The 25334-nt window shown below is 35.9% G+C and overlaps 1 protein-coding gene across 5 annotated transcripts in view; it reads right to left on the reverse strand.

The window, feature by feature from the left end:
- Nucleotides 1-376: 376 nt before the first annotated feature.
- LOC149926418 (ATP-binding cassette sub-family C member 1-like) overlaps nt 377-25334 on the reverse strand; it is a 66396-nt gene continuing 41438 nt past the window's right edge. For 4 of the 5 annotated variants that reach the window (XM_090158428.1, XM_090158430.1, XM_090158427.1 and 1 more), the window contains 5 exons: nt 20696-20797; nt 20272-20418; nt 19581-19906; nt 1093-1287; nt 377-810 (listed from right to left, as the gene is read on the reverse strand). In XM_090158428.1, coding sequence (XP_090014554.1) covers nt 699-810; nt 1093-1287; nt 19581-19906; nt 20272-20418; nt 20696-20797 — 882 coding nt within the window. In that variant the 3' untranslated portion in view covers nt 377-698. The remainder of the gene's footprint in view (nt 811-1092; nt 1288-19580; nt 19907-20271; nt 20419-20695; nt 20798-25334) is intronic. The other variant, XM_090158429.1, reaches the window with a different exon arrangement.

The following is a 25334-nucleotide window of genomic DNA, read 5'->3' on the forward strand; positions in this document are numbered from 1 at the left end:
TTAGAGTCCGCTCTTTCACTATCTCATTAAAACTTTTTGTCTGCAAACTACCACTGAAAAATAATTTTTTCAAAAATAAAATTTAAAACGATTACTAGTCATCAAATACCCCTGAAAATTTCGTACCGCCACAATACATAGTTTTTGCTAAAAACGATTGTATCGATCAATTTCAAACACCCTGTACATGTTTAGCGACGGTAGTCACCAAACATATTTTGAAGTTGAATACTTACGATAATGGCGTGTAAAGGTCAATATTGAAATATTAAGAAATGCGAATAATTATAAGACGGTGAATGGGGACATTTTGCAGGGGCTAATACAATCCATGAAGGTATAACAAATAATGTATGAGCTATGTAAGTTCCACAAGTTTTAGTCAAGAGCCTGATTTTAATACGTAACGATTTGGATTTTATAATAAACATACAATTTCTCAATAAAATACGATAGATAAATAAGTAGAATTCATCAGTGTCAGTGATAACAAAGATTCAAAAATGTTTCTGTGATTTAGAATATCAAAGTTATATCGGAAAACCAAAACAAGTCTTAAAATATTGAAGTAAGATTTTCGTTCTGGTTTGTTTTAATTTAGTATCGATTGGCGCCTAGATTTCAAGATATTCTTGTTATTTTCCCAGATTTAAAAATATGTGTTGAGCATTTGTCGCGTGTTTGACTCGTGGGAGAAATTAGACAACTCCGGCGTCTTTGGCCAGAGAATAAAACATAGAGGTACAATCTGCTAATAGTTGTGAAGGTTTGTCGAACTCCGCAATTACTCCGTTGTCCAGAACCATGACTCTGAAATAAAATTAAAATGATGCGCAATATTACTTGTAGATTTATTACAATCAGGATAAAATTAAATATATTTAGAAGTGATTATTTTTTTAACCACGATAAGCTGAGTTTAATCTACAACTTACTGTTTGCTTAACAATGTATTTTTTCTTAAAAAGCTCATTTTGTTTTTGAATTTCTAATAACAAAACCGGTTGGATTCAAGCTAAAAAATAAGGACTAAAAGAACCTTAATTCCTTCAGATTTATTGCTAACGGATTTTAGTTCGACCAACACTTTACCTGTCGTAATCCAAGATGGTTTTGAGACGATGAGCGATGGTAATGACAGTGCTCGCTTTGAATTCCCTCCTGACAGTTTCTTGGATGAGGTCGTCAGTGTCCAGATCGACCGACGCCGTCGCTTCGTCCATAATTAGCACCTTGCTGTTCCTCAACAGAGCTCTCGCCAAACAGACCAGTTGGCGCTGCCCGACGCTGAAATATATATAGAATTAAATTTATTAGTTGCACATTTAATAAACAAAATCTCATTAATTCTGCCCGATAGTATTTAAGGCCTCAACGATTTTTAGGGGGGAAATTGGTTAATAGTCTGACGGCAAAACAAATTGAGACTTATCACTTTTTCTAAGCATTTTTCGGGCTCAAGATTCTGCATAGGAAGAAAAGTTACAATTATTTCTGCTGTTGACATCATCTGGGAACTCATAGAATTGTATTCTTTGACGAAGGTTGTAAGAAAATATATTATTAGGGTCATTTGTAAAAAATTCCGTCTTATTGATTTTATATAATTCAAATTCACGAGCCTAAAAACGAGATCGATTTCTACGGGCTTTTGGGGATATGCGCGTGTGTACTTTTAAAAAGAGGAAAAAAGATTAGGCTTAGTTGGCGCCCGTTTCTTTCATTTTTTTGATCTAACCGCGTAGTTGAATGTAACTTCGTTTTTGTTCTATATTAAAGTTTTCGTTACATATAAAGTTACTGTATTTCTTACCGAAGCTAAATCCTAAGTTTAAAGCGCGAAAAATAAATAGTTCATGGTGCCGAAACCCGGGAACTTTGGATTTAATTAGAGAGTTAAAAGTGGTTAAGAAGTGCAATGTCGGAATACGATAGAAAAAACGAAAAGCGCAAATACTACAGACATCTCATCGCAGAGACTGTCAGAACGATTGAAACAGTCCTCACCAGCGAACCAACAAACATCGGTAAATTAGAGGAGCTTATTCACCAAATTGAGCCTAGAGAAAACGTTCTTAAGAAACTGGACGATGCGATAGAAGACATTGTGAATTTGGATCAATTAGGAGCCGAACTTCAAGAAGTAGAGAAAATTCGTGAAGAAATTATTACTGTGAAGACAAAAGCTCAGATAGCTATCGAAAAGTTGAAAGCATCGATACAGCGAAAGGCAAGTTCAAACCTAAATGCCATTAAACTGCCGACAATCCAAATAAAGACGTTCGAAGGAGACGAATGCCATTGGCTAAAGTTTTGGAGCCATTATGAAGCTACCGTACATAATAACCAAGAGTTAAACGATTTGGACCGTTTTTATTATTTATTATCGCATTTAGGCGGCAAGGCAGCTAGCATAATCGATGGCCTACCAGTTAACGCAGTTAATTACAAAGTAGCGATAAAACTATTACAAGATCGATACGGAGATGAAAAAACCTTGATAGACGATCACACTGAAAAGATGTTAGAATTACAAGCAGTTACTAAAGTGAACGATTTAGTAGGTTTGAGAAAATTTTATGATAGCTGTATGGTTCACATGCGAAGCTTGGAATCATTAGGGACCTCACCAGAAAGCTATGCGAGTTTTCTTTGTCCTATGCTTGTAAGATTAATTCCACAAGAGATAGCGCTTGGCTTCCATAAAACTCCACAATCAAAGGGGAAATGGAAAGTCAAAGAATTTATGGAATACGTAAAAGAAGACTTAGAAAGCAGGGAACGAACGTTTAGGCTAACTCAGGGCCATTCTAAAGAGAAAGCGTCATCTAGCAGCTTTAAGAGCCCAAGTCAAAATAACGATTAGACATCTAGAAGAATGTCGTCTTCAGCAGCTTTATTTATGGGAAATGATACTAGATCATTCTGCATGTTTTGTGAAAAAGAAGCGCATAAATTAGAAGATTGCAAGAACACTACGCTTACAGAGAAGAGAGAAATATTAATTAAGAAAAGAATTTGCTTTCGATGTCTAAATGGAGAACATTTTTCTAGAAATTGTCGTACTAAAATTCAGTGCAAACACTGCAAAAGACGCCACCACACGGCAATGTGTGAAGAAATTGAGAGAAAACGAAGCGAGGTGTCTAATAAGACTAGAGAGTCGACAAAAATCAAAGAGAGCGAAACCTTCAAGGAAAGAGATTGTAATACTTCCAAAGACATCAAAGCTTCCTCGAAGACAACTAGCGTAGCAACACATACAACCGGAAATGATAATATTTTATTGCAGACTGCTAAAGTATCAGTATCGGGAACGGCCACGAAGACAGTCGCAAGGTGTTTGCTGGACGGAGGCAGTCAAAGGACATTCGTGTCATCGAATTTGTCTCGAGAATTAGGTTTAAAATTGATTGGCGAAGAGACCTTAAAGGTTTGTACTTTCGGTTCTTCAAATCCTAGCGTCACGACTTTTAGAAGAGTAGAATTGAAACTTAACAGCCTCGTAGATAATAAGCGTATAACGATTCAAGCCCTAGAAACACCACGTATAAGTACATCCTTGATATCAGTTCCCAATGACGACATTAAAGAACATCTTAACTATAAAGGACTAAAATTATCCGATGATTGCAGCCACAAATACAACGGAAAGGAGGCCATAGATATCCTAATAGGAGCTGAATACTATTGGCAAATTGTCAACATTGATATCGTTAGATTAACTCCATCGCTAGTAGCTATGAAAACTATATTTGGATGGGTAGTACAGGGTCCTTCGCAGATAACCTCATCTAACTGCGTCACTGAAAACGGATTGCCGAGACCAGTCTTGGCTATGAAAATTATAACTCAAGAACAGGACATAAACGACACGCTTCAGTCGTTTTGGGAAACAGAATCATTAGGTATTTTGCAAGATGAGCCCACGGCGAAAACTCAAGCCGACGTAACTGCTATAAAATTGTTTAAAGATTCAGTACAGTTCGTCGATGGAAGATATGAAGTTAACCTTCCTTTCGTCAGTGAAAATCCGAATTTAGGATTACGAAGATAGAGAAATAATAGAGCGTGTAACCCCTGAACATGAGAATGAAGGAACAAGGGTCTATTACCTTCCACACAGTCCTGTTATAAAGGAAGATCGCTCAACAACTAAAGTTCGAATTGTTTTTGACGCGTCCTCGCACGAACGAAATGAAAAGTCTCTAAATGACAATCTTTTGGCGGGACCTAATTTAAACCCCGACGTATTTGTCGTACTTATACGATTTCGGATGAAACCCATAGCGCTGGTAGCAGACGTAGAACAAGCGTTTCTTCAAATTCGTATAGCTAAGGAAAATAGAAACGCAACAAGATTTCTATGGTTAGAAGATCCCTCAAAGATGGAAGCGCCACAAAATATAGTCAAATTTCGGTTTAATAGAGTACTTTTTGGAGTCACTTCCAGCCCATTTCACTTGTCAGCTACAATCAAACATCACGTAGAGAAATATCAGGATACTTATCCACAAACATGTCAAATTCTATCAGAGGACTTATATGTGGATGACTTAATATCGGGATCCGAAAATGAAGATTCTGCCTATAGGACGGCTAGTGAAGCAAAGTCAATTTTAGGAGAAGCCAGTTTTAATTTAAGAAAATGGGAAACAAATTCAGCTAGTTTGAGAGCGAAATTTATACACGAAGGTTTTACAGAGGGAGACTCTCCTTCATTGGAGTTAAATGAAAAAACTCTTCCGTTGTTAAGCTCAATTTACTCGACGAAGGTTTTGGGAATGACATGGAAACCTACAACAGATAACTTTCGGTATGAAGTGGATTCTTTAATTCAACAAATGTGGGACATTTCTAACACCAAACGGAGTGTTCTCAAGTTTTCAGCTAGAATTTTCGATCCAATTGGTTTTATAACTCCATACACCATTCGAGCCAAAATAATATTTCAGAAGACTTAGGTAGCAAAATTGGGTTGGGACGATGACTTACCCACAGATATCGCAAAGGAATGGAAAAACTGGTATACGGAACTAGCAGATCTGCGATTGTTTTCTATTCCACGTCTCGCTTTTCCAAATAAAAATGAAGATTCAATCTTAAATCAACAACTTCACTGTTTTTGCGACGCGAGTGAAGTCGCCTACAGCGCCGTCATTTACCTTCGAACACAATTTGAAAGTGGAGAAATTACAAGTCGCTTACTGTCATCAAAATCCAGAGTAGCGCCATGTGAAAACAAAAAAATGACCCTCCCACGGTTGGAACTCATGGGTGCCCTGATTGGTGCACGTTTAACCAGTCGGATCAGTCAAAGTGTCAATGTACCTAAGACCGACATCTTCCTGTGGTCTGACTCTCGCATCACCATTGAATGGATTCGACGTGAACATCCAAGAGAATTGCTCCCATTCGTAGCAAATCGAGTTGATGAGATTCAACGTTTAACACAGCCTTCGCGTTGGTACCACTGTTCAGGCAAAGAAAACCCGGCTGACCTACCAACCCGCGGAAAATCGTTGCGCGAATTAAATGAAAGTGAATTTTGGTTGTACGGTCCAAGCTGGCTTTTATCGGAAGACGACAAATGGAAAGGCAAACACGGTGGTCAATATGTCATAAACGAAACCGATAAATTGGAAATTGAACAAGAAGTAAAAAAAAAGGCGTCGATAGAGATAATACAAGCGATTTGTCACGCGAATGAACCAAATGAACCGCTTTTAAACTTATCAAACTACAGTTCAGTATACACCGTTTATCACATTACAGCGATGGTAATGAGATTTATCAAACTCAGTAGAAGGCTCATTGAACAACCAAATTCTACTATAACTACTGAGGAACTAGAAGAGGCGAAAATAATTTGGATACGACAAGTTCAAAGAGAAGCGTTCCAGTACGAAGAAACTGACTTGAAATTGAGAAGAGAAATTTCTACAACTTCCGTAATAAAACAGCTTCACCCATTTCTCGACGAGAACGGTTTATTAAGAGTGGGTGGACGTTTACAAGAAGCCAACTTAACTTTTAATGAAAAGCATCCAATTATATTACCGAATAATCACCGATTTTGTGAGCTCGTAGTAGATGATGAGCATTTTAAAGTCTGCCATATGGGCGTGACCAGTACGTTAGCAAAACTTAGAGAAACTTATTGGATTATAAAAGCCAGACAATTGGTCAAAAAGCGAATAAATGTGTGCTTGGTATGTAAAAAATGGCGAGTTAAACATTCGGAAGAAATTACAGCGCCGTTACCTAGAGACAGAATTTCCGAGACGCCTCCATTTCAAGTAACCGGTCTCGATTTTGCAGGACCGATCTACGTAAGAGATGAAAACAACAAAGCGAAGAAGTCGTACATCTGTTTGTTTACTTGCGCTGTTACGAGAGCGGTTTACTTGGAACTTGTAACAGATATGAGCACAGAATATTTTTTAATGTCTCTAAGACGATTTATCTCTAGACGAGGTCTTTGCGCAACAATATATTCCGATAACGCAAAGAGTTTTCTACGAGCCGATAGAGACTTGACCGCTATTTGGAATAGCATAAAATCTGAAGAAGTGTTGAATTACTTCGGTCGAACAGGTATCAAATGGAAATTTATAGTCGAAAGGGCCCCTTGGTGGGGCGGGTTTTATGAGAGAATCGTAAAGACTATTAAAACAACTCTAAAGAAAATTTTGAAAAATGCATTCCTAAAATTTGAAGAAATGTACACCGTTCTTTGTGAAGTAGAAGCAGTTATGAACTCTCGGCCATTAACTTATCAAAGTGACGCAGCGGGAGAACCTGAAGCCTTGACCCCAGCGCATTTTCTTAACCGCTTTACCACCAAACGGAAATCTTGAACCATCAAAGCTGGCTTCCAGAAAACAAGCAATATCTAGATGGAACTACCAACAGCGCCTTCTAAACCAAATATGGGAAATGTGGAAGAAACATTATTTGTTAGAGCTACAAACTGCCCACAATTTAAAGTCCGTCACGTCAAAATCACCGATCAAACAGGGAGACATTGTACTATTACAAGGCGACAACCAACCACGTCAACTTTGGAGGATAGCGAGAATAGTAGAAGTCTTTGAAGGTCGAGACGGAAGAATACGTTCGTGTAACTTAAAACTACCAAATGGAACTGTAGTTAAACGCCCTATAAATTTGTTATACCCATTAGAGTTAGACGAATAGCTATGAACAAGTTGTTCATGGTGGGGAGAATGTAAGAAAATATATTATTAGGGACATTTGTAAAAAATTCCGTCTTATTGATTTTATATAATTCAAATTCACGAGCCTAAAAACGAGATCGATTTCTACGGGCTTTTGGGGATATGCGCGTGTGTACTTTTAAAAAGAGGAAAAAAGATTAGGCTTAGTTGGCGCCCGTTTCTTTCATTTTTTTGATCTAACCGCGTAGTTGAATGTAACTTCGTTTTTGTTCTATATTAAAGTTTTCGTTACATATAAAGTTACTGTATTTCTTACCGAAGCTAAATCCTAAGTTTAAAGCGCGAAAAATTAATTAATTCTGCCCGATAGTATTTAAGGCCTCAACGATTTTTAGGGGGGAAATTGGTTAATAGTCTGACGGCAAAACAAATTGAGACTTATCACTTTTTCTAAGCATTTTTCGGGCTCAAGATTCTGCATAGGAAGAAAAGTTACAATTATTTCTGCTGTTGACATCATCTGGGAACTCATAGAATTGTATTCTTTGACGAAGGTAAGTTGACAGTAGATAAAACAAGTTGGAAAGTCAAAATATACCTCTCCTCGGAAGAGTTTTTAATTTTCAGTGTAATGTAACTGTATCCGTGGTTGTGCGGTAGAACGCTCACCTCTCGTTCAAGAGGGCTCGGGTTCGAATCCCGGCCGATTAAAGAATTATACTACACCCAATGACAAAAAGAGGGCGCTTTTGGAAAAACCTTTTCCCTGATTCTAAGAAACTGGGTACGCAGTGATTACCCTTTGCCCCGAAAATGCGAACGCGTTCGCAGGCCTGACAGACACACGGTGGTTGTATAACCCCTCCTAGGGTACAAAGTCCCCTCGGAGAGGTAAAAATGTATACTATATTGTACATAGCGTTACAATTTTTACATAGAAGGCTTTGGTACATAAATCAAAAAGAAATACGCAAACTTTTGCTCTGCCACAGCTTGGGCCAAAACTAAAAATGATTTATGAATTGATAAGAAATATAGAGTGTCCCAACTTTCTCGGTCCAGGCATTGTTCGCAAAAACTATATCAGTAGGAGAGTCCACAATCATCAGGGTTTTTCAATGTACAGGTAGAAAGGGGGTCGGCACCGGAAGTTCCGCTTCATTCCCCCCTGTATGTAAACTAGGTCACTTCCGGCAGGTGGCGCGGGGGGTCGACATTGTGGGCGTGGCCACGGGTGTCAGGTTACCCCCGCCGAGTGGCGCGTGTACTGCGCGCTGATTGGCTGGTGCGGGGACCACGTGGGAACTACGCGGCGCGTGTACTGCGCGCTAATTGGCTGGCGCGAAATTATTCAAAATGGCGCTGATTGGCTGGTATTTTGGCGCGAAAAGGGTCAGTGCTCCTTTAAAGGAATTCCCAAGCTCGCTCGGCTTTTCCATTGTTAATGCGGTGACAGGTTTTGATTAAGTGTTTATCGGGGAATGCGCCGTTGCTAGGTTACTCCGCGCGCTGTTAGAGGAACAACAAACTTAGCAAATACCTTTAGTGACAATACCGAGAGAACCGCAAACGCCTATTCATTATGTCATATTTCTCGAATTATTACGTCGCTTGAAAAATGGCCGGGTTAGTGAACAATTCTTTCGCAGAGACTCGGGGAATGTGTGACCTTGTAGCTATATCACGAGTAATAAGCATTTTTTTGCGGGAATTTAACATGACAAAGGCTTAACGTAAGTTTGTAACTCTCTTTTAGCGGGTATTATATGAACTCTTAGTAATTTGGAAAATTCACGTGATTTGGCCGCCATCTTTAATGTTGCATATTCAAACGGGTTCTGTAGGGTGGCCATCTTTGTTATTTTTAGGAAATTTACCATATTTACGTCAATTTTTTAACGCTTTTTAAACAAGTTGTTCCTAACGGATTTTTATATCGTTACGTACCTAGATGACTTGAACTTGATTATTATGACATATGTATCATATATTACCGTCACGTAACTTTTAATAACGAGGCAAGGGAAAGCTTTCAAATTTATATTGAATACATTGCCACTATACGAAATATTTACATAAATTAAACAAGGTCGGTTCGCGCTCATGAAATTTAAATAAACGTAATAAGTAATTACATTGGTATAATAACAAACAAAACGGGTTTTAGTTCTTTAACAATTAATCTAGTTTACATCTAAAAAACCAACTTATACCGTCAATGTGTTTCTTATTTGAATAAAATTGATAATAAAACTTTTTTACAAAACTCAAAAATGAATAATACAATGTTATAAAATAATTTTAAACTCTGAACCTGAAAAAATATGTTTGTCAAATTGTTATCATTTTTTTTTAATTATCTTACATCCTTCTATGTTTAAAATAAAAAACTGATTTAAATTTAAAACTTTATTAATATTTTACAACATTTGTTGTTGACACAAAGGAACTATCGTTAATAACATTTAACACGCTATCAATAAAAACCACTAACTCGTCTATCGCCTTTAAGAATCCAGTTTTTGGGGCACGTTCCAAAATAATTTCGTGAGAATTATGCTCTTTTTGAAAATATCTCATTCTTTGTGCAATTAAATCCATTTCAAGTTGACGATTAATTTTTTTCAATTCTTTATTTATATGTTTAATCAGTTCATAGTCCTTGTTTTCTTTATAAGTCATTATTCCACAACAAAAACAAAGCGAAACTAGTTTGTATAAAACGCGATGTGGTTGGTTTTTCTCTTACCGGTCGGACACAAAGGAATCTGATTACCGCGAACTATCTCTCTCCACGCCGTTAGCGCTCCTCTGATTACCGCGAACTATCTCTCTCTCTCTCTCCGCGTTTATCTCCATTGTTAACAGGTTTTTAATGATTAAGAGCAGGTGTTGAGCGGAGAATCCCCCCGTTGCTATGGTGACTTCGGTGCGACGTTTATTTGAGTATCAACAAACTTAGCAAATACCTTTAGATTGTTTCAATGTTAAATTCGTTAACCTCGCATGGTTTAAAAGTTCTCCACTTAAATATACGAAGTTTGAGAAAAAACTTTGACCAATTTTGTGTTTATTCACAATCAATTAACATATCATTAGATGTAATTATACTAACTGAAACTTTTCAAATTATGGAAAATAATGAGTTCTACATAAATGGTTATAATTACTGTTTTACAAAAATGTGTTAAAACCGGAACGGTGGCATAGTTATTTCCGTAAAAAATGATTTAAGTTTTGTTGAGAATGTATTTACGATAGCCGAAGCAACTATCAAAAGTATCGACGAAAAATTAACAATAATAAAATTTACAGGATTATAGGATGTTACCGATCTCCTAGTAACAGTGCTCTAGAATTTATTAGTGATATGAATTCCAAATTGTCTTATTATACGAATATTCAAAATTTAATTTGGGCTGAAGATATAAATATAGATTTTTTATTGCCACGCTAGAAAATAGTTACTGAGTACCTAAACGTACTACACGAAAACGGCTTTTTGCCATGTATAAATAACCCTACTCGAGTAACTTCCACTACTAAAACGTGTATTGACCACTTTTTCATTAAGCAAAACGTAAAAAATGTTATCCACTACTCATATAGTTAATATTACAGACCACTACCCAATTTATATTAGTATCCCTAACATACGCGAAACAAATAAACTGAATAATTCAAAAGATGTTATCGAAATTGATTATGAAATTTTAACCAAAAATATCGGAAAAGAAACGTGGAACTCAGTTTTTGAAGAAAACGACCCTAATGAAGCCTCGAAACTATTTGTTGATGTATTAAAAACATATTGATCTAACGTCAAAAAACGACATATTTATTCTCTCATAAAAAATAAATAAAACCTTGGATAACAAATTCAATAATTGTATCGATAAGGAAAAGAGATGCATTAGCTAAGCGTATTAAAAAAGAACCATTTAACGTTGCATTAAAAAATTATTTTAAAATATCGAAATAAATTAACCCAGTTAATCAGATCCATAAAAAACGATCACTTTAAAATTAAAATAGAAAATTGTAACCGTAACTCCAAATTAATATGAAAAGCTATAAATGAATCAACAAATAACTCTAAAAAATTCAACCCAATAGACAAAATAAAATATAAAAATAATATTTATATAAGAGATAAACAACCGAAAGTGAAAAATTAGCTAATGATATCCTAACGACTAATGTAAATGCATCCTCTAACACAGACCCAACTGAAAATAATACCAGGTCTTTTTTCGCCGGTTATTCCGAATGATATAAAAATAATAATTGCATCTTTAAAAAATTCTAATTCCAATGGCCACGACGACATAGATATTAAAACCTTAAAAAAACTAACTCCCTTATCTCATATTATAAATTTATCATTAACCTCGGGAATTTTCCCAGATATATTTAAAAAAGCAATAATTATACCAATATTCAAATCAGGAGACAAAACAGAAGTGGGAAACTACCGCCCTATTGCCCTTCTTAGTAACATTTCTAAAATATTTGAAAAAGTTATAAAAAATCAGTTAATTAACTTCCTGGAGAGCTCAAAATATTTATCGAAAAATCAATACGGTTTTAGAAAAGGTCTTAGTACTAGCGACGCTATTTTTGAGCTAACAGAAATGCTATATAAAACTATTGATCAAAATGTAAAATCTATTGGCGTGTTTTTGGACTTAAAAAAGGCATTCGATACTGTCTCCCAAACTATATTAATACAGAAATTAGAAAAAGCTGGTATACGTGGAATTGTATTAGATTGGTTTAGAAGTTATTTACTCGAGAGATATACAATAGTTAAAATAAATAATACCATAAGTAACTCACTAGTAATGAAATTTGGTATACCTCAAGGTACAATTATTGGCCCGATATTGTTTTTAATATACATAAATAATTTATATAACATCGAAATTGATGAGAAACTCGTATCGTTTGCGGATGATACTGCGGAAGCAGTTGGGTAGAAGTTTTTTCCAAGACACAAAGGGCTCTAAATAGAGTTTATATGAAACTTAAGGAAAATTTATTAACACTCAACATAAATAAAACTAATTACATTTGTTTCTCCTCGAGAACGACTATAGATTTGTTACATGAATTAAAAATTCACGAAAATAATAATTGTAGAAACTGCACTGCAAAATGTTTAAAGTTAGAAAGAGTAAATAAACTAAAATATCTGGGGGTAATAATAGACAGTAATCTAAAGTGGAATGAACATGTGACCTATATCACTAATAAAATTCGACTATGTATGTATAAATTCCGTGAAATTAAAAACTTTCTAGAAATACCGTGGTTAAAAACAGCATATTACGCCCAAATTCAATCAATTATATCATACGGAATAATCGGCTGGGGTGGTACTTATGATACTACAATCGTACCATTAGAAATATTACAAAGAAAAATTCTACGCATATGTACGAAATTATTATTACCCAAATCAATTACTATATGATGAATTTAAAGTTTTTCTGCTAAAGAAATTTTATTATACCCTTTCAAACACAAACAACTTATCGACTTGACTAAAACTTACGACAACAGATATGTAGAAGTAGGAAATTTATTTATGCCAAGATCCTATAAAGCGATCGGTCAAAAACATGCTCGCTATCTAGGCCCTAAAATATATAAGGCAAAAAGTTTTGATAAAGTGTAACAAAAGATGATAAATTTGACTATTGAATAAACGGGCTGTATTCAATTGATTGCTATTCCAACATTTTTAAATTTTCATGGTTACCTTCTCTGGTTTTATTTAAGAAAATAAGATGTTAAATGGTTGCAGATTGTTAAAATGTTAAGGTGTTGGTTGCACGAAAAATCTTTAGCGATAAAAACGAATGAATGCCCTGGACGTTCTCTTTAAAAAAAATGTAATTGTCGAAACGTTGTAAGCATCGCGTATTACTCCGATAAGGTGTAAAGTTAATCTAACAATGCCTCACGTACATAAATCGCTTACGTATACATTAAACTATTATAACGGAAATGTAATGTTTTACCCTTTGGGGATTTTCATGTACACTGTTTGAAAATGTATTAAAAAACATTTATTAGTTTTTGAATAAATCTTGGGGTTTTTTCATGTCATTACATTTATTAGTTTGAATAAATCTTGGTAATATTTTAAACAATTTTATATCCCTATTACAAATTGCTTATCAAATAATTGTTATTAATTTTTTTTATTTTCATGTAATAACATTTTCTTGCCATTACACATCACATGGGATAATATTTTTTCACAGAAATCAACACCTAAAAATGTGTTATTAATGATTGTAGAAGTGATATCGGAATAACTTAAATTATTAGCTGCATTTAGTAAATTCAATTCCACTCGTTCATCCCACGTTAACACTAAACAATCGTGTTGGATTTGGGATGGATGATCAATTTCGCAACTTCTTTTTTTACGTTTTGCTTAATGAAAAAGTGGTCAATACACGTTTTAGTAGTGGAAGTTACTCGAGTAGGGTTATTTATACATGGCAAAAAGCCGTTTTCGTGTAGTACGTTTAGGTACTCAGTAACTATTTTCTAGCGTGGCAATAAAAGATCTATATTTATATCTTCAGCCCAAATTAAATTTTCAATATTCGTATAATAAGACAATTTGGAATTCATATCACTAATAAATTCTAGAGCACTGTTACTAGGAGATCGGTAACATCCTATAATTATGTAATTTGAAAAGTTTCAGTTATTATAATTACATCTAATGATATGTTAATTGATTGTGAATAAACACAAAATTGGTCAAAGTTTTTTCTCAAACTTCGTATATTTAAGTGGAGAACTTTTAAACCATGCGAGGTTAACGAATTTAACATTGAAACAATCTAAAGGTATTTGCTAAGTTTGTTGATACTCAAATAAACGTCGCACCGAAGTCACCATAGCAACGGGGGGATTCTCCGCTCAACACCTGCTCTTAATCATTAAAAACCTGTTAACAATGGAGATAAACGCGGAGAGAGAGAGAGAGATAGTTCGCGGTAATCAGAGGAGCGCTAACGGCGTGGAGAGAGATAGTTCGCGGTAATCAGATTCCTTTGTGTCCGACCGGTAAGAGAAAAACCAACCACATCGCGTTTTATACAAACTAGTTTCGCTTTGTTTTTGTTGTGGAATAATGACTTATAAAGAAAACAAGGACTATGAACTGATTAAACATATAAATAAAGAATTGAAAAAAATTAATCGTCAACTTGAAATGGATTTAATTGCACAAAGAATGAGATATTTTCAAAAAGAGCATAATTCTCACGAAATTATTTTGGAACGTGCCCCAAAAACTGGATTCTTAAAGGCGATAGACGAGTTAGTGGTTTTTATTGATAGCGTGTTAAATGTTATTAACGATAGTTCCTTTGTGTCAACAACAAATGTTGTAAAATATTAATAAAGTTTTAAATTTAAATCAGTTTTTTATTTTAAACATAGAAGGATGTAAGATAATTAAAAAAAAATGATAACAATTTGACAAACATATTTTTTCAGGTTCAGAGTTTAAAATTATTTTATAACATTGTATTATTCATTTTTGAGTTTTGTAAAAAAGTTTTATTATCAATTTTATTCAAATAAGAAACACATTGACGGTATAAGTTGGTTTTTTAGATGTAAACTAGATTAATTGTTAAAGAACTAAAACCCGTTTTGTTTGTTATTATACCAATGTAATTACTTATTACGTTTATTTAAATTTCATGAGCGCGAACCGACCTTGTTTAATTTATGTAAATATTTCGTATAGTGGCAATGTATTCAATATAAATTTGAAAGCTTTCCCTTGCCTCGTTATTAAAAGTTACGTGACGGTAATATATGATACATATGTCATAATAATCAAGTTCAAGTCATCTAGGTACGTAACGATATAAAAATCCGTTAGGAACAACTAGTTTAAAAAGCGTTAAAAAATTGACGTAAATATGGTAAATTTCCTAAAAATAACAAAGATTCCCACCCTACAGAACCCGTTTGAATATGCAACATTAAAGATGGCGGGCAATTCACGTGAATTTTCCAAATTACTAAGAGTTCATATAATAACCGCTAAAAGAGAGTTACAAACTTATGTTAAGTCTTTGTCATGTTAAATTCTCGCCAAAAAATGCTTATTACTCGTGATATAGCTACAAGGTCACACATTCCCCGAGTCTCTGCGAAAGAATTGTTCACTAACCCGGCCATTTTTCAAGCGACGTAATAATTCGAGAAATATGACGTAATTAATAGGCGTTTGCGGTTCTCTCGGTATTGTCACTAAAGGTATTTGCTAAGTTTGTTGTTCCTCTAACAGCGCGCGGAGTAACCTAGCAACGGCGCATTCCCCGATAAACACTTAATCAAAACCTGTCACCGCATTAACAATGGAAAAGCCGAGCGAGCTTGGGAATTACTTTAAAGGAGCACTGACCCTTTTCGCGCCAAAATACCAGCCAATCAGCGCCATTTTGAATAATTTCGCGCCAGCCAATTAGCGCGCAGTACACGCGCCGCGTAGTTCCCACGTGGTCCCCGCGCCAGCCAATCAGCGCGCAGTACACGCGCCACTCGGCGAGGGTAACCTGACACCCGTGGCCACGCCCACAATGTCGACCCCCCGCGCCACCTGCCGGAAGTGACCTAGTTTACATACAGGGGGGAAGGAAGCGGGGACTTCCTGTGCCGACCCCCTTTCTACCTGTACATTGAAAAACCCTGATGATTGTGGACTCTCCTACTTATATCTCAGAGAATTGTGAAATTTTCCACGTAAATACATTCCATAGACCTCTTTTTATATTGTGATTTCAGAAAAATCGAAGCAATTTTCACAGTTTTAAGATTTTTGTTATTTTACCGGCAGGTGGTTAAAGCCTAAAAATGCTCTAGAGCGTACTCTAACACCTATAAAGAAAGTTAGTCCTGTCAAAAAAGGTCTATTCTTCACTAAGTTATGAAGTAATAAAAAAACAGTTGGTATTACCCCAAATTAAAATTTTCTACTATAAACATCATTATCAAAAGTGTATTTGCAAATGTCAAATCTGTTTTTGGGTAAATAAACATTTTATTGTTAACGTTTTAATTTAATGGGTCAATCCATGTCAAATTACCCAAGGCACCCACGCCACCCCCTCCGATTTTAGTGAAACTCTCACCAAATCTAATTCCCGCCTGTTTAGTAAGAAATTCAAAATTTGAGCTCTGTATTCAATATAGCTCTAGAGATACTGGTTTTGAAATTTACCCCTGGACGCGGTCGAAATTTCAAACCTTTCAAAAATCCCATTTTTAACGAATTATATTTCAAGAACGGCTTCGCTCTCCAGAATTATTTATTTTATTTTGATAAAACAGTTGCTAGAGTTAACAATTAAGGTGTCACAATTGAAAAAATATGAGTAATTTATTTTATAAAAATTCTCAAAGATGCTTGATAAATCGCGGTTTTTGTTCGACAGATTTATAAAAACGATTTCCCAATTCCGGACAGTAGATATTATATTGTTAGTTATGACTTGTAGTAGGTAAATAAGGGTCGGAAAACACGAAAATTTAACTAAAATTTATTAATGACGTCGCGGTGTGAAGATACGACACTTTAATTATTGGCTAATTTTGAAAATTGCAAAATCGAAGCCGTCTTTGGTTGCGATTTCGGGTTGGTGAGAAACTAAAATTGCAAAAAACTGTAATACCACTGGAAAGATAAGGGTTTCATATAAGACATATCAAAAATTCATTTTGTGTTTACAACTCCTTGATACTTTAAATAACTTCTCAAATAGCGGTAAAAATTTCTATATTTATGCGATAAGTGTCAGCCCTAGAACGAAACAACCTATTCTCCTAACTCTTAATTATTTAATGATAAATCTGATTTGTCTATGACCATATACATCATTACAGGGTAAGGACTGAACTTTTCAATAGCATTGTATGCATTCATTTTGTTTATGACGGAACTTATATTAGAATTTGAGATCTAAATATGTTTTGGCTGATATATAATGCCACAAAAGGATAGGTAATAGTTAGTGTAGGGAGCTGTTGACTCGATCGCGTGGCTTGCAGGGCTTGCCACCACCCTCCTATGCATTGTAACCCGGCCACCTGAATTAAAGGCTTCAAAGGTCGCTTGATGACTTAGGCCTAAGGTGGTCCTCGGGTATTAGCCCAGCTGATTATTAGGCAGTGTCGAATTACAAATCCTCAGGTTACGCTGCTTATATACGCAACCACTTTGTGAGAGACTCTCATTAACCGATATCATTCAGTGTCATACTTATGTTTATTATGTAACTTGTGCACCTACTGATTAAATGTAACTGTAATTTACGTTAACCCCGCATCCACCAAAAGCAAATCAGTAATGAGGGTGCCTGATTTTAGTTGCGAATTGAGTAGCTGGTTTCCAAAGCGGTTCTAGGCCTGACACTTATCGCATAAATATAGAGATATTTACCGCTATTTGAGAAGTTATTTAAAGTATCAAGGAGTTGTAAACACAAAATGAATTTTTGATATGTTTTATATGAAACCCTTATCTTTCCAGTGGTATTACAGTTTTTTGCAATTTTAGTTTCTCACCAACCCGAAATCGCAACCAAAGACGGCTTCAATTTTGCAATTTTCAAAATTAGCCAATAATTAAAGTGTCGTATCTTCACACCGCGACGTCATTAATAAATTTTAGTTAAATTTCGTGTTTCCCGACCCTTATTTACCTACTACAAGTCATAACTAACAATATAATATCTACTGTTCGGAATTGGGAAATCGTTTTTATAAAATAAATTACTCATTTTTTTCAATTGTGACACCTTAATTGTGAACTCTAGCAACTGTTTTATCAAAATAAAATAAATCATTCTGGAGAGCGAAGCCGTTCCTGAAATATAATTCGTTAAAAATGGGATTTTTGAAAGGTTTGAAATTTCGACCGCGTCCAGGGGTAAATTTCAAAACCAGTATCTCTAGAGCTATATTGATTACAGAGCTGAAATTTTGGATTTCTTACTAAACAGGCGAGAATTAAATTTGGTGAGAGTTTCACTAAAATCGGAGGGGGTGGCGTGGGGACCTTGGGTGATTTGACATGGATTGACCCTATTGGTAATTATTTAAAAACCAGTATGCCTCTTTTTACTCGGTGACGGTAAAAACAACCTCTTAGAGTAAGCCAGTTGTTAAGAAAGCGATATACCAACTGTAGCGCTAGTTATTGACGACTTATCGAATACTGGAAATATAATAATAATCAGCTCGGCTAATACCCAAGGCACCACCCTAGGCCTAAGTCATCGAGCGACTTTTAAAGCCTTTAATTCAGGTGGCCGGGTTACAATGCGTAGGAGGGTGGTGGCAAGCCCTGCATGCCACTCGAGCCAACAGCTCCCTACACTTACAATTATCGTTAAGGCGGTCTCACACTATGTAGTTTCCCGTACTGGCAACAGTTGCTGGTACCAAAACCGGCACTACTATCGGCGATGTATATCGCACACTATGTGAGTAAAATATGAGGCTGATATCGGCGATTACGCGCTCGGACGAAATCCGTCACCCGTACCGAGTTCAACTAGTCTCAACTTTTGTCGCTCCTCTCGGAGAACCGCTCTGACGTCACGGCATACCTTATCTCTTCAACCAATTGGGAGCAAGAAAATATTAGACAACTTTTGAAACACCGGCGTCTAGGGATATTTCTTTCTTTCGAAAAGGTTTATTTGTTATCCGTATTCGGTCAGTAAAAACATGGCAGAAAATGATATTATGTCCATTTTATTAGAAAACGGTTTTATCAAATAAGAATGTTTCACTAAATTATATAACAGTTATACGTCTAGAAAATCAAATTAAAACGTAATATATACAATACGAAAAGAGAAAAATAATATTGTAGTACTAGAAACCAAAAACAAACTCATGCGCGCGCACTCCCGGTCTCGTGTATTTTGTAGCAGTGCTTCCTCCTAGTGTGCGACTGCATGAAAAAAATTCACCGGTATCGGCAGCAAAATTCCCCGACGCTGATAACGAAATCATTTCCCCCCCAAAAGAAGTTTTGATGCCAGTACCAATTTAAAGATTTTTTTTCTGTAGTGTGCGACAGCCTTTAACCTCTACAAGTTATTATGGAAAGGGGAAACCGAAGAACTCGAGGGAAACCTGTTTGGGGAGAGTACTTGCAAACTTTACGCGGAAGGGGTTTTTCCGAGTTTTCACCCAGTACCACAGTCTGGGATAATGAGCCTTATTGTTTGCGTCAAGGAGATGATTTTCCTAAAAACATTATTTATGGCGGTAGGCAGCCAACAGATATCGAAGGCTCGTTATCTTAAGTTACGCCAGTGGTCATTTTTATTTAAACATAAGTACCTGAGATTCTGTCCATTCTCCGTAATTTCGAAGTTAAAGCCCTCCTTGAAATTTTGAACAGTTGATTTCAAATGAGCTCTCTCCAAGGCGAGCCAAATCTCCTGGTCCGTGTGCTTCTCGAGTGGGTCCACGTTTGACCGCAAAGTTCCAGAAAAGAAAATCGGGTCTTGGGGGATGATGGTCAGCCTGGAGCGCAAATCGAACAGCCCTAGTTCAAAGATGTTCACGCCATCTATCACAATTTGTCCACTGACTGGTTCAATTAGTCGGAAAAGAGCCAATGTGATAGACGACTTTCCAGCTCCAGTACGACCAACAATGCCGACCTGGAAAGTAGAAAATTATAGATTTCTTAATGTCCTCGTTCATGGTATCCTCCTTATACGTTTTATTTGGTCCCACGTGTCATTTTCAAACGAATTTGATGTTTAGTATGCCCACATGGACCATATTTCTTTTGTGTCCTTGTTTTTAAATTGAAATATCTGGGCTTCTCATTAATCGAATTAGTCAATTGATCCTTATTTGTGAACAAGAATGCTTTTCGAATTTTAATTTTAATGAACTTCAAAAAATGGTTCAAGGTCCACCGAATTCTTAATGTTCCATGACCCCAGAATATATTTACCCCACATTATTGTTATAACAATTGTGTATATATGAAAAATATAGATTTAGAGTTTGTAAGAACCTTTTCAGTTGGTTTGATGGTGAACGAAATGTTTCTTAAAACGAGGTCCATTCCTGGTCTGTAACGCGTGGAGTAGTTGCAAAATGAGATTTCCCCGATGTCCGGCCACGAAGCCCTAATTATTGGGTTCTCTTTTTCCCAGGGAGCCTGTTTTGGGAAAATTTCCAAAAGTTCATACTATCTTTGATAAATAACGATATAAATCCCTGAAAGATCAAATTTGATCTATCCCACTGTGTAGAAGATTCAATTTTAAATATTTTAAAATTGACATGAAACCTGTTATTTTATTATCATCATACGTCAAGAAACATTCCACTGGTACGTTATGATAATTGTGATTTCGAATATAACGTAATCCAACAGTTCCGATTTTTTGGAAAAACGTGAAATTCACAAGTACCCAGAAAAATTAACGATTTACCTCTGATTTCAATGTCCCGTATTCCAGAATGCGCTCCACGGATATCATCGATGTATCCAAAGTGGTCAAAAGTAAGGGTATCATAGCGAAGCAACTCAAAGTCTGAATTAAGAAAACTCGAGAAAAATTAATTGAATATACAGTGTAGGCTTAACATTCATTTCTTTACATGTTGCAATGTTTGTTACACTTTTTAAATTGAAATTTTGTCTTATTTTCTCGCCTTCTCTCTCTTTCCTACTTTATCTATTTCTCTCAGATGTTAGGTTCGATTGGAAAGACTGACCTGACCAAACAACACGACAATAATATTTTAACCATGTGTTGGGTATGGCAACTCGAATGCAAACCTTATTTATTATACAGGGTGTCTCAATTGCTCTGACTGGGAATTTTTCTCAAAAACTACTAGAGTTAGAGTTGCAAAATTTCTAGGGTATTATTTTTAATATCGGAACGCTTTACATTAAAATTTTAAGAAAAATCGTTTTTCAAAAACAATTTGGCGGGAAAATGCTGGAAGAAAATCTGGTATGATAAAGTTCTAGAGAATTATCGAAAATGTACAATAAAGTTGGATTCATTGAAATGGACTAATTTTTACGACGTGATGAAAGGAAAGTATGTCTGGGGAGGGAAGGAAGTTAAAACCAACAAATAACGCCTCGTAGTGAGGTACGGAGGAACTAAGTGGCACTGATTTTTCGTCGTTCTGTGGAGATACTATCGCCATCTACCTACGATATAATACCATAGACTGAAAAAAAAGATCCAGAAAGGCAACAATAAATAGTCATTTATGTGGTCGATCTCAAATCGAGCATTCATTTAACCTTTAGCATACGAAAGTACAGGGATTTTCACACTTTTGGTAATTATGTCACTTTTGATAGGAGGCAATAGTTTTTAGAGATTTGTACGTAAATGTAAGAAACAGCTTTAAAGGTTAATTTGTTTTCAAGTTTAATTTCAACAAAAGGATATTTTTATTCATCCAAAAATTATTTGTGGCCTAATAGTTGCTAAATATTAGGCCTACCAATAAAACATTTCCTTTTGCTTTTGTACAAAATACCGTTTTTTAAAGCGAAATCTTTCCGTTTTAAAACCATTCTCTAACGAATCAATTATGCCACTTAATTCTCGTGAACAGCGCGCTTTTATGGTAGACTTGTATTACGGAGATGCGGATTGTAATGCTCATAGAGTAAGTGATTTGTTTAGTATTCGCTATCCTGACAGGAGACCACACCATAACACCGTTCTTGGAGCAGTTCGATACTTCCACGACAACGGAGACGTCAATCCCAGGTTCCACGGAGCCTGTCGTCAAAACCTCAACATGGAAGTGACCATTCTGGTTTACTTTACCACGTATCTTCAAACAAGTGTTAGATGCCCAAGTGACGATCTTAGTTTATTCAAGGTACTACGTGTGGAACACTCTACGCAATTACCACTTCCACCTGTTTCGAGTGACCCTCCACCAAGCTCTGCATGAAAGTGATACAGAACGTAAATATTATTTCCTCAATCAACTTCTTGTGACCGACGAGTGTTCCTTTGCGAGAGATGGGCCTTTCAACAGACAAAATAACCACATGTGGAGTGATGACACTGGATTTCCCTCACCATCACCGTTTATACTAAATGTTTGTGCAGGTTTGCCCGGGGATCGAGTTATCGTCCCATTTTTCTTCAAAATCGTTTTAATGGACGAGAGATACTTGGAGATTTTGCATAACTAAGTAGCAGGCGCGTTAGACGTTCCACTGGCCACTTACAGACGACTATAGTACCAACATAACGGTGCACCACCCCAACAACCTCGAGCTGTTGTTCAGCACAGGGCCGGATTAAGAGGGGGGGGGCGAAACTAATTAATAATATCCTGTGACGTCACTATATTTTTAGTAGGAAATTTGGAGGTCTGATACTAGTTTTTAAGTATTGTTAGTACTAAACCCCCTTTTAACACAGCTTTTGACACCCCCCGCCGTAGACAGCGAGAGAGTCGCTACTTTCCGATTTACACCCCGTCGCGCGGCCTCGGGCCACTTTTTTGGGGGGTAAATATCGGAGTGGGTTTTTCTCGTTTACTCTCCGGTGAATTGTTCCTTCCAGGTGTCGATCCGCCACGGTAGGGCACCTGTAAAGCTATTGGTCACCTGAGGTTACGTAACCGTATGTAGAAAAAGGGCGTCCATTACTTTTGTTGAAAATCAGCTTCTACGTATTAGCTTCAGTTGACAATGGACGCGCGCTTTTTGAAACGTAAATAAAACGCAGATAATACGTCATGCGACGTGCAAGTGACGTAATGATTGCGATACGGTTACGTAACTATCTTTAATTGCTACCCTTTTGTCAATTCTCAAATTGGATCTGACCTACGACATGTCTATGTTGGTGGCGGATTGGCACTTATAAACTTTCGGGTATCTAGGAGGCTAGGATAGAGATACATTTTTCTTTCAAACAAAGTCTCATTGTTCGATAATATTTCAAAATAATTTCTACCATAAAAGTTAAAATCAAGAATGAGCGAATGCGGGAAGAGATCTAGTGGTGCCCAAAATCGAAAAAAGCTTTTAGAGAAAACGGGACCTTCCTTATCTCCCGAATCCATTTTCAGGATGTTAGATCGACGCGGATAAGATATTGTTTTTGTTCTTCGCTTCTTGTGATGCTTGAATTACATTTTTGTAATAAAGCAATACCTCGCTCTGCGCAGTCATTCACAACTTTCATCTAGAGCTTTTTCAATCAAAGAACATGCACCCAAATTCAGCCCACTTTTAGAAGTGGTTGTGTCAAAGCAGAGGCCAAGCACCTGAGCTTTTAGCGGCCACTCATCAATGATCTTTAAGCATGCGGTAGCTGAGTAGTAGTAAACTAAAACTTAGCACTTTTATTTCCAAGATGGCCGCCAAGATGGCCACCAAAACAACCCCCCACCCCCCCAAAATATTTTCCAAAAATTTTTGTCCTTGGAAAAATCGAAAAACATATTTTTGTTTTCAAATTTCACCTTGAAGATAATCTTTGACCTCGACGCCTGACACCTGTCAACAACCACTAAGCCTCGGTCTATCAAATCAACAAGTTTGGTCACGATCGGACAAGGTCGACCTGAGATATCGGCGGTAATATGTAACCCCACCAAATACTTACACTTATTTACTTTTGATATCGTTTTTTTCGTTTTTTTCGTTTTTTCGCCGTTTAAAATGCTAATTAGTTATTTGCGAGATGGGGAAACGAATTCGCGACCTTCGCTTTATATCCTTGGCGGTTTTGGCCCCACCCAAAATACTTTAATCAACTAAACTAATATAAATAAAGTTTAAAATGCTAATTAGTTATTTGCGAGATGGGGAAACCTTCGCTTTATAGCCTTGGCAACTTTTGGCCACACCCAATCACGTGATATCCAACTAACCCCTGTTGAAAATTAAACTTTATTTACTTTTTGGAAATAAATAAATAAACAATCAATACATAGTTTGCATCCCTACGTCATCAATGACGCAGTTCCAAGTATAGATAAAAGAACCAAGAATAAATATTTAATTTGAGCTAGAATGAACTATGCCGCCATTTTGCCGGTGTAGATTTCTTAGTAAAACGGGAGGGTTAACAGTTTCAATCGTCTGTTTGCGGATTTTAATTATTTTCAAATGATTAAGAAATTAGTTTCACGTTAAAAATGGTTATCTGCCTGGTTAAAAATTGTTCGAGTAGTTCAATTACCAAGGGGAGCGAAAATTGTTTATTCGATAGCGAAGGTAATTGTAAAAAGGATGACCGCAAAGGCCTAACTTTGATAAGCTTTGTCAACTTCTTTTCGTAGATATTTCTGTCGTAATTTGATATTTTATTTAAATAACCCGGCCTTAGAATCTTATCTGACTTTGTTTAGGGCCCATTTAAAATTTTAAAGCATAAATCTAATTAGTTTTGTCGCTTTGACGAGATTACCAACAAAATGGCTACCTATTTAGTAGCTACGCGCGAAATGGTTTGAATTTTTGATCACCCTCCCAGTTTCCTTGGAGACCATAGGCCCCTCCCTTCGGTGCAAACTATGTATACACATTTTAAAACAAATTACAATGGAGCTGGTCAATATCCGCCCAATAACTTATGTATAACCCCGGTCGAAATAAAATACAATTTAGCTTACCCCTGTCGAAATAAAATACATATTTTAAAACACAACAAATAGGTCTGATTGGTCAATATCCACCCAATAACTTTTACCCCTGTGGAAATGAAACTTTATTTACTTTTGGAGATAAATAAATAATACAATAACGACATAATAAACAATCAATACATATTTTAAAAACACAACAAATTACAATGAATAAAAGCGGTATTTATTTAAGTAATTGTTTATTTTTATTTAAATAATAGGCTTATTCACTTTCAATTATTTAAACATTTTGCAATTTTTATTAAACTATTAGTTATTTAAATAAATATTGAAATATAGCCGAGCTTATTTTATTCATGGATTAATCTACTGCCGAGCACTAACTTTTGCAACTCGAAAGGCTATAATTTTACCCAAATAGATGTCTGGTTAATTTTTAATAGTAAAATAATATATTCTAAAGTTGGAAAAACATTTTTA

Source organism: Leiobunum rupestre, chromosome 9, assembly GCF_980474605.1.
Source record: "Leiobunum rupestre chromosome 9, qqLeiRupe1.1.hap1, whole genome shotgun sequence".
In the NCBI taxonomy this organism is placed as follows: domain Eukaryota; kingdom Metazoa; phylum Arthropoda; class Arachnida; order Opiliones; family Sclerosomatidae; genus Leiobunum; species Leiobunum rupestre.